The sequence below is a fragment of the Hesperophylax consimilis genome, chromosome 8, assembly GCF_061612785.1.
Source record: "Hesperophylax consimilis isolate HC1 chromosome 8, BYU_Hcon_1.0, whole genome shotgun sequence".
Classification (NCBI taxonomy): domain Eukaryota; kingdom Metazoa; phylum Arthropoda; class Insecta; order Trichoptera; family Limnephilidae; genus Hesperophylax; species Hesperophylax consimilis.
Genome location: NC_142843.1, coordinates 32,580,188 through 32,591,890, shown reverse-complemented (window position 1 = coordinate 32,591,890; position 11,703 = coordinate 32,580,188). Strand labels below are relative to the sequence as shown.

General features: G+C 31.9%; 1 protein-coding gene across 1 annotated transcript in view; it reads left to right on the top strand.

Moving 5' to 3' along the window:
* The first annotated feature begins 428 nt into the window (after positions 1–428).
* The window catches only part of LOC149421901 (uncharacterized), a 59,198-nt gene continuing 47,923 nt past the window's right edge, over positions 429–11,703 (top strand). Inside the window, exon 1 of the mRNA XM_089634595.1 lies at positions 429–779. Within this exon, the coding sequence (XP_089490721.1) occupies positions 686–779 (94 nt within the window). The 5' untranslated portion in view covers positions 429–685. The remainder of the gene's footprint in view (positions 780–11,703) is intronic.

Sequence of the window (11,703 nt, the reverse complement as noted above, 5' to 3'; positions counted from 1 at the left end):
TATAAAATTTAAATAATAATATATTTATAGCACATTGAAATACATCCAAAACATTGTAAACTGGGCAAAAATAACGATCACAAGATAATATACCAATCCATACCATCGAATTTTTAAAGGTATGATTAATGCGCGAAAATATTATCACTCCGTCTTTCATTCACAAGTGCCCATGAATCAAAATTCGGCATTACCTTATCGAGCGTCCAATTCAGTATACTATACATGCAAATATACGATGGGCGAAACGGAAAAAGCTCGGCGGAACATGGTTATATTTTAAAAAGCTCCGCTAGTAAACGAATAAGGCTGCATAAGTGTATAGTATAACGTGCGGTGTATGGTGTGAGGTGTATTATTGCAGGGCAGGCCAGGTACTCCGTCTCGCTGTTGTCCCCGCCAGTGTAAGACTGCTGGTCGATCCAACAACACGCAACCGCATCCTCATTCGTTAGCGGTACAGCCTACGACTTTTCAGAATAACGATAAATCTAAAGTCAAAATGAAAAGACGCGCTTGTTGCAATCTCCTTAGATTACGACGTATTTTTTGTAGTCGACAGACTGTTTAGATAAACGATGTTACATTGTCCTTGATTATTAAATTTAATATACGATTGACAAGTACTTTTTGTTGTATTTTTTTTTCTTTGTTGTGATTGACTTGAATAAACAATCGATTTAAAATGAGAGTTGTGTTGACAGTTTTCGTTTTGGCGGTTGGCGCAGGTGTGGGACTTGTCTCAGCAAGTCCTCATGGTGGAAATCGACGTGACAAAGGTATTTATGAAAACAATGTTTTTTTTGTGTTTATTGTACTTTTGAAGCATTTTATTTGTTATTTAAAAAATCCTAAACAAAATATTATTTACCTTAGGCTATGTTTCATGACTAGACATTGGTCAAAGCGTTCATTATTTTCCTGAAACTGATTGAATGTAGTAATGAATTATTGTGATTCGATGTATGTAGGTACTTATGGACATGGTTAGTACTTAAATTTATACTATTGTAAAGAATAAATTTGTCTTTCATAAATAAAAAAAAAACAATATGCCCGCCATATTAACATGCAGGTGATTTAAAACCATTCACAGCTAGATATTTTTAGGCTGTCATTCGTTAGGCAGAAAATTCTATGGTGCCAGTAACCTGAACTTAAACTCAACATAAATATTATCATCCCAATTAAAATATTGTGTTTATGACGAATTTAACGCTATCATAAAATAGGATTTCGAAGATGTTTTCAACGCCGAGTAAAAACAACATTTGATTAATCATTTAATTATATTCGATGAAATCTCAACCCAAATGCCTTTTCACTAACATAGTCCAAGAGAATCATTTTATTATATTTATTTGTTTTCTTAAAATGTATCTACGACATAAACAATTTAACATAAATTAATTGCTCAAATTTAAAAAATCGCAAAATAATCTTTTTTTAATTTTATAGATTTACAATTTTCATTCGGTGCTATTTCAACAGTTGAATGAACAGTTTCTACAGAAATACTTTAATTACGCCTTTCAAAGTTCACGAAATAAAATTCATTAGAATTAGCTGAATAAATTACTATCAACTCAACCATATTCAATGTAAAATTGGTGTGTTTTTCAATAATTAAAATTACCAGGGAGCAGATATAAACTTTTAAGTCGGATGTAAAATACAATATATAAAATCTGTTCAGGTAAAACATTTTTCGTATGGAAAATGATTGATATCTTACATTTAGTCACAACATTCTAAGGAGTAATTAAACTCGTCACATTCTAGTCATACATACTAAATAAGGTTTTCTGTGCTGTGTGTTAGTCTTGCGTGAAATCTGGCTCAAATTCGCTTCATTCTCATGTCTTACCTTCCTATAATGCAATATTTTAACAGAAAATTGGAGCTGATTTGTTAAGAATGACTGTCCCATGATTTATCACGGATCACGGATCTACGCTAGTCAGACTTACTAATTTCGAATGTATGTGATGTGCGTTATCCCTGCGTGAAATATGATTATACGAAATAATTTTTTCTTTGAATTTAAGCGTTATGTTCAAAATTGGAACCGACTGTGTCAAAAATTCAATATGACGAAAGCGGACTTTACTAACTTGTCACAACGGATTAGGTATATCTATTTGATTAAAGAATTGAATATATACTCATATAAAATGTGATCTAAACCTAGAATGGGAAGAAACATCGCTTATACGAAGGGAACCCAGACTCAGAGGAATTATGTTCACGAGCGGTAAAGAGAGAAACCTGTATATACGTATTATGAAATGGAGTGTCAAGCTTAGCATGACAAATAGGAAGTGTGTAAGTGTAAGCAGTGTAAGCAGTGTAAGCACTACCTAGTTAAAGGACATAAGCGCATAAATGGTCGGACTGCTTGGTGACATAAAATTGATCATTCACTAGCTTATTAAAAGAGGTGAAAATTATATCTTCAACAATTGCGAGACACGTGGACACGAAAACTGTCAACTGATATAACCCGTATTGATGTTTCATGTTAGGTTTCGTTTTTCGCATTGAAAATTGTATATTAAATCATTTTACACGTATTGTACGCTTTCATATTATCCAATTTCATTAATTTACATAATGAGGTCTTAGTACTTAAAAGGTATTATTTACCATGTAATACCGACATTTTATTTTAAAACGGTTAAAAAAATATGCAGGTAGTGATAAAAATAAATTATCCTTTTGGAATTGAATGTTTATGTAATTGGATTGATTTGGGTCGGACACATTTAAAACTTATTTGAAAAATTATTACAATACAATCAAAATAATTACTTTTGCTGTAATGTTACCAAAGAGAGCTATTCATTTTACACACACATATGAGTATAATATATATACATAGGTGTCTAATGAGTTATTTGCATACGTATTCAGTGAATAGATGGCAAATTTTCTTTGAATGCGATGTTTCCAAACTTGCTGACAACATAAGGTACAACCATTTTAAGAAATGTAGTTACCAACATCGAATTTACACTAATAATTCAATACTAAATATAGAATTATAAGTGTATATTCGAAGTTGGTAACTCCATTCTTAAAATGGTTGTAAATTAACCTTATGGTGTCAGCAAGTTTAGAAACAGATCGCATTCGAAGAGAATTTGCCATCTTTTCATTGAATACGTATAAAAATAACTCATTATACACCTACAAATCATTTACTAAGTTTTTTAACTAGAAGATCCAAACAAAAGTTGGAACGAATCTGGTTTCTATTTTTATTTAAATGTTTAATTGTTCACAAAATATGTGATACCAATACGAATGATAAATTTAACAATTTTTCGTATTTTGCCTTGTTTTATTTTTATGTGAAACCACACTGGTGAGTAAGCACCTGGTTATTCAGATCTGGTCATCAAACACGGCTAAAGCCATTTCAAACAATGTTTCAATGCTGAATGGTGATCTTACACCACGGCGATACTGAGAGTATCTTCCACTCTGGAACGTATCGCAAATATACTATATATTATATTAGGCGAGTGATCAGAGTTTAGTTTAAATTTGATTTAGTATTTTAATTATTACCATGCAATGTATCCATGGCGTTACAATTTAGTTAATTAAAGTTAGAGTTTTAAATGCTTTTTACTGACCTCTCAGAAACACTTTTATTACAACTCAAACAAAGCATTTTGTGACATATATTGTTTTTGTAATATTATTAATTATGCAATTTTTTTGTATAGATGTAAAAACTAGAATATTTGATCGTTTAATTTTGTTACGTACTTAAAATTTTTTGCTGAGCGCGATTGTGTATATTATTTTTCTTTTGATCCACAATATGCGCAATTTAATATAAAATCTTAACTGAGAGGAGCAAAGAATCGTTCGCACATTTGTTTTTTGTTGGTTGTGTATTACGGTCTTAAGATGTATTGTTTCCGCTGCAATTCCATACTCTAGACATAAAAATTAGCATAATATTACGAAGGCTGTTTAATTTCATCTCGAGTATTATAATAAAAAAGAAAACGATTTCACAGGACGTATAAAATTCACCATGAGTTAATTTTTTTTGTAGTACGGCATTTTTCATATTTTTTCTCATGAAGGTTTTCAAACTTATACAGCCATTTAATTAATTGCTATAATAAACAAAAGTTGTTATTACTTATTGTATTTTATAAAAGTTATTTTTGAATCGAAAACAATGCATTTTTATAAACAAGTAGTTCTGCGAACAAATGGAGACTTAAGTTAAATTAAATTAAAATTAGAAAGTGCAAATAAACACAACGATTACAGATTTAAAAAAATAATTTTTACTTTACCATTAAAACGCCACCACCTTCAAAAGGAAACGGAAAATGAGAACAAATTTATAGACAGATGAAATTCGAAACGGTCAAGTTAAAACAGGATATCAAAAATTATATCCTGTTCACTACCCTACTACTCTTTAAGTTAACCAATTAAACGCACAATTATAGATTGCAATGCCCATGTGAACTATCTTAGCTGCTACCCGGGAAATTCATATTTTATGTTACGATGTAATTAAACATTTTCGTATTTTATTTTTGTCTATAATAATGGACGTGAAGTTGTATAAAACAATTATTTGCATTAACACTGGCCCATGGTAACAAGCTTATCTGGAGGCCCGGGAGTTACTGACCTGCCGCATTATTCACTGATTGAAAAATCGACTGAAAAAATCTCATAAATACATACAATATGCAGCTTACTGCACTTTTTATTGGTATATTTCTGTTAAGCTCAAGAATAAAGATCAGCAGCAAATAATGGCTTCAGAAAAGAAACAGTAACAGAAATATTTTTTAAAGACAAAACGACACAGTTAGAAGGCATCACGACACTTCTGAGTTCAGAGCGACGTTATGACAATGCCAACTCTCAATTACCATAGTAATTGAATATCATGTGCTAACTTTACTGCTTTAGGCGGGTTTCTTTTCACATTGTTAGTAGAGTGATATGTCGTGTCCAGAAAATGAACAACCGGATGACATTTCGAGTGTATAAAATTTGACAAATAACAGTACGCCGTTAAAATTCCGCCTTTAAAATCCACGCGACTGAAAATCCGGTCGAAGAGCAATCCTATATTCCCATTTTGTGAGTTATAGAATCAGCACAAAATGCTTCATACAAAAAATCAAAACGTCACAATCGCCCAAACAGTGTTATCGTAAACATTTGTCAAATTAAGACTATCCTGGTGCGCCACGTAGCATAATGTTTTATTCCTCGTGACTTCCGAAGATTGAAGGATGGCGCGGCTTGCCAGTCTTTGCGCACAGTGAGGATTAAAATTAAATGTTCTTATTTATTATGTTATGTATTTAACTTTGTATAGTAGCTGTAGTAAATTTTTGTGCATTTTGTTTTTCTTGTCCCTGCATTTATCTAAAGGTTTGCTTAAATCTACTATTAAAATGAACATATTTTAAATGATAAATTAATGTTGATAAGACAAAGTTTTTTTTAATGTATAGCACAAAGGATAACAAATTATTATAAGCAATAATTAGTAGCCTGAAAATCCATATAAATTGAAAATATCTCCCGAGTAAAAAAAAAATTAATTATACGAGTATTTTTTCACCTGTAATATGCAGTAATTGTTGATAGAGGTACTAGTACATATTGACTTATTTGGCGTGTTGAGAATACGACAATGTAGCTCGGTGGTCAGCTGACCTAGGTGTAGCACCTGACCGGACATCAAAAGGTGCGGGTTTAATTCGGCATTTATTTTTACTCGGGAGATATTTTTAATTTGTTTCGATATTTCAGGCGACTAATTATTGCTTATAATAATTGTTATATTTGTATGTATGCACATTTATGTTTTTGTATTTAAAATTCAACCGTTTTTTCAGTTAAGACGCTATATTCATTAGTTACTTTTACGAAAGTTTCGGCAAATACAGTATTGCCTAAGTCGCTAGTTATGCAATATTCATCATCATCATCACTTTTGGCTCTACAACCCCTGGTGGGTCTTGGCCTCCTCAAGAGTCTTCCTCAACTCATCTCGGTCCCACGCCAGCTCTCTCCAGTTTCGAAGCTCCAAGGCAGACAAATCTTTGAGGACGTTGTCGCTCCATCTTAACCTTGGCCTTCCCAGGCTCCTTCTCCCTATCGGTCTTGAGCTCAGCAGGGACTTTGGTTCTTGATGCTCGGTCATTCTCTCCACATGACCTAGCCACCGAAGTCTTCCCAGTTTTATGAAGTTTGTGATGTTTAGCTCCTTAGACAGAGTATAGAGCTCATTGTTATAACGTCTGCGCCAAAATCCATTTTCTAGAACCGGTCCGAAGATGCGCCTCAAAATTTTCCTTTCAAAAACGTCCAGTGCTCGCTCATTCTTCTTAGTTAGAACCCACGTCTCGGCTGAGTACGTAAGCACTGGTCTAATTAGTGTTTAGTACACTAATACCTTGGTGGTTCTGGAAAGCAGTCTGGATTTTATTTGTTTTTGTAGGCGGAAATAGCAGCGGTTTGCATTCACGATGCGCTTCTGGATCTCCTATTATGTTGTGTTATGCAATATTATGTTGAGCTTTCTCCAGTATACAGTGACAACAACAATAAGTATTTTTTGATTAAATATATCTTCTTCTAATTTCTAAAAAGACACGAACCGCCACTGCGTATCACTAACATTTCAATGCCGTGGAATATGGTTGGCTTTGTGCTTAGGCCCCCCTATGATGTGGGCTAGTCATTTACCTACATTGTTGTTTACCTATATATGGTTATTAGCTATAATCACGCTATTTTTAAAATGTACCCATAAATCCATATTTCGAAAGCTTTAATCTTCTTATCAATGTTTATGTTTATCTCAGTCTAAAAGTCAAATGTCCATACCGTATTAAATTACAAGAGAAAATATAATACCGAACAATTCTTATTACTGAAAATACAGAAGAGACTTTCTTTTATCTTATTTTCAAGGGTCTCAATGTGAACAACGCTCACTGAATTTTCATTTCATTGATCAAGGAGATAAATGCAATCGATATAAAACAACCCATAAGACAAGAAAGAAGAAACTAAACGACCCTGAAATCCCGAGAATTAAACTTGGTTTAACTATAAATACTTGAAGTTATCCTTCCAGTTGTCATTAATCTGTAAGGGTGAACAGCTCAATCCATACCTATTATTGTTATTGAGATTGAGAAATTATTTAAATTGATCATAGATTTGATATATTGATATTTCAATATGCATTAAATAATTATTTAAAAAATTATGTAGAGTCAAACACCACGTTCATAATTTATGATAGTATAGAAAACATTAATTTTCAAGATTATTTAATAATATTTCATACTTCCTTAAATGTAGGTACCTAGTTGGATTAACAATAAATAATTTAATATGTTGTACGCACGCATATTATGACTATTGATATATATATATATATTTTAATTTCTTAAAAACCCTTTGAATATCCGCCCGCTTCTTCCTGGCCTAATTGAGATTAAAGCGAAACATCAGAAATAAATTCAAATACCATAATTGAAGGTTACACAGCTATCCTGAGTTATGGGGATTCGGAATCGAGGAATAACACAAATAAAAGGTAATTGATAATAATTAATATTTCTACAACTGCTAAGATTAATTGGGAATCCTTGGAACACGGGACGTTGAAGGACATGGCTTCCAGCAAATATTATAGAAAGTACATATTGTACCTACATTGCAATTTTTTCTTATTTATTTATTTATTTAACGGCCAGAGGGCTTTTACATGGTTGGTAGTATAATTTTAATTTGACAGATACTTTGAAACATAAAAATAAGAATAAAATTACATTTGATAAAAGCTATGCAACAAGTCATACAAACGCAAGAAACAAAAACAGAAAATTACAGCTATTTGTAGGTTTACATGATGTGTTTAGGAGTATTGTTGAAATAAATGATCCACAAAACTTGCCAAGTTGGTATTGAATATGTCAACATCACCCAAGTAATGATTTCCCATGGTGTGAAGTCGTTGTATCGGAGAGTGGGCAATGTAGTTACGCTTATGTGTGCTGCTGTAGAATATTGTATTTTGTCGTGTTGTTACTGGGGGTGTATGTATGTTTATAAGTTGCAGGAGTTCACAACAGTCGAATTTAGAGTTAAGTATTTTGAATAAGAACGTTAAATCGTTTATTTTACGTCTATCTTCTAATGTATGTATTTCAAGAGTATTTAATAAGAAATTGTATTTTAAGTCTTCGACAGTATTTAGTAGCTTCATTATGTCCATCTAACGAAATCATGAGGTGACTAAATGTTAAGGAAAGTAGGTTATTAAAAAAAATATATTATAAAAATTCCGAACAAAGGATTTAAAAAAATATATTTTTATATATATTTGACAGTTTAAATCACTGTGCCTAAAACATGATCGACGAAAATACCGAACTCTGTTCATTTTCGTTTCTAATTCTGGGATTAAACCGTAATTAAATTGCTTGGCGGGGGAATCTAAACCTAACAAGTATTTTAGTAAATTTCATGGGATAGCGATACATTTAGAAAAACTACCATTATCTTTTGTGATCATTTTGAATATTTCTCTTTAATAGAATATACTAAACTATTTTAAACTGTTGAACCCCTTTAATTATTTTTAAATTTAAACGATTTCAAATTGGATAATTTTATTCGATATTCTGAAATTATTTTAGTTTTAATTATCGTGTCGTTATTTTCCAATATCGCGATCACTATTTAGGCATTCAAAGCCATTGCCAATTTGTCTGACAGTTAAATAATATAACTAAAATACATGTAAAACTGGATTCATTGAAGCATTTTAGAAATTGATTTACTTTAAATTAAAAAAAAATGAACTAATAATGTAATATCATTTGGGATAAACAAAAGTGAGACATTGAAAGAGATCAGATAACGTGACATGATCAAACGAGCCCATATTAACCTCCGGATAACCATCAATAATAAATTGTTTCCGTAAATCTCCGATGGCTCGGCATGGACGATTTTTCACAATTATTGAATTGTTATAGCACTACTCCAGAAAGATAGAAAGATAGAGATATTTCTTCTCCAGCAGGCTCAGGCCATTGCCCGTTAATTATTCCCCTTGGCTGGCTCTACAACGCGAACCTTTACAAACGTTACCCTATACTCCAAAGCAGCTGAGACAGATTTGCCTTTGTGATGATGATCAAACTGTCATAGTTATGTAAATAATATACTATGCAGTTGAACATGCAAAATTCATCGGCAGAATACTGCACTTTCTCATTTAAAGATATCATTGTCCTGTAAACTGTGACATTTACATGATAAAAACAGATCTTCTAAAATACTAAGGATGGGTTGCTGAAGAGAATTTGAACAATTCATCAAATTTCAAAGTTAATTTTTAAGTTTTGTGAATTGTCTATCCAAGTTTTGTTATTAGTTCAGTTTTGTGAAACATCTGGCCAATCATGATATAATAAGAGATCTTGAAACCTTCACAGAACTTGAAAATCAACATCGAAATTTGATGAATTGTTCAAATTTTCTGAAACAACCCATCCTTAGATTTATCCTTGGGTGTGTTTATATTTTCAAGCAAAATAGTATAAATTACGTATGTATCTACTAATATTTTTTTATGTTGCATGCGTAAAGCTTATTTCCTCGAAAAAATTATTAATTCAAGTTCAATGGACTTAAAATGTCCAAAATTTGAAACTGGCAAGTATGAATCATATCAGACAAGCGATAAAGTAGGTACCATAATTATTTTATAAATCAATAGTTGTTTTTGAAAGTATCATAATCATAAGAAAACAAAAACAAAACTAACTTTCAGTTTAACGAATCCTTATATTATACATAAAATAAATGTCATTCTCTCAACCAATTCTCACTACCAAATTGGATTAATATATTAAATTAGCGCAACAAATATTGTTTTGTTAACACTACATAAAAAATAAAAACCATGTTTTATTATTTCTTCAATCAATGTCATAGTTATCATTCAGTTTAAAATCGACATAAGAATTTTTTTTATTCAGTTCCTAGTATTTCAGATTGGCATATCACGCCTTTGCCATTATAATATAAATGACAGTTTATTTAACATTCTTCTAAGCAAAAAAATGGATTTCAAGAGTCACCATATTGTAATTTTATTGATTTTCGGCAATTCTTCAAAATTAATAGTTATGTCACCTTCATCTACTGCTAAAATATTACGTACCCGTATATTATGTATATTATGATTTGTATTTAGTATAATCATGTTTCTAAGATAAAATAAATAAAATGTTTTATTTCATTAAAAACATTTGTAAGGAATATGACAAATAAAGATTAAGGCTTAAGGCTGTTACGATTTTGATTCTTACACGCCGGTTCAACGTTGGTGTGGTAAAGCCGGCCTTGAACCTGGTTTGAGACCGTTTTAATAAGTCAAGTTTTTCGTCTTACGCGCCGCGTAATATTTACACCGCGTTTATAAGTAAGGGGGTTAGGGTAAAACTATGTACACCGAAAACTTTATTTTTCGAAAAAAAAAATTAAGAGGTATGCACTTAAAGTTTTAAAACTATTGTAATCGTTTTCTGATGAATTCGGGGATGTTGTGAGGCTGAAGGTAAGTGGGGAAGGGAAAGAGGAAGGTGGGGAAGTACCTGGCTATTCAGATCTAGTCACTAAACACGGCTAAAGCCATTTGGAGCAACGTTTCAATTCTGAATGGTGGTCTTACACCAGGGCGATACTGGTAGTATCTTCCACTCTGGAACGTGCCGCAAATATACTATATATTATTTTAATTAATTAATTGTGAAATAACACAAATTAATCAAATAAAATTTATTTGCGCACGCCGGGTTTGAACCCGCGACCTTCGGAATGGCAGTCCAATGCGTTACCACTGGACTATGCCGGCCGTCAGAAATGCTTTTGTACATTTATTACATTCTGGAATTGTAAAACTTTGCAATCAAACTAACATATCATATTATCACTAAAACTTTAAGGCATTAGATTTGAATTAAAATATTATTTTATCAAAAATCATATAAATTTTTACAATAATCTATAAATCTATAAACAATTTTTAATTTTTGCATTTGTTCGGTAGGTAAGACTTTAAATAGTATTTTGTAATTCAATATATCTTTGCATATAAAAAAGTGTGTCTGTAGCGGGGGAGCGGGTTTTTATACAAATCTACACTTTTATTCCAAGAATGATAAAATTTTGCACACTTTCAAAGCAAGAGAAAGGTCACTGTATATATCTGAATTCGAAAAACTCAAAAAAATGAATAAGCCCGGGTAACACCGGAGACTTAGCAAATAACAAAATCCACTCCCGCGAGTGGATTTTGTTTTTATTTAGCAGACTTGCAAATTGATTTCCAGCATAGACCCGCTTGTCGGGCGCGTGGCCTCAACAGGTATGTATCTACGCACGTTAACGACAAACGACATCTCGAATTAGACATTCCTACACGACGATCTTCTTCACAATATGTGACGTGACATTTTCTGCCACTATACAGGTATCACAAATCGGTACGGCTCGAATACCAGAGATCCCTGACTTTAAACATTCCAAGGTACAAATTTTGGAATAGAAAAATCTTTTAGATCCAAGTTCTAAACCCTGATTCAGTTGCTTTACGTAAAATGATTATTATCA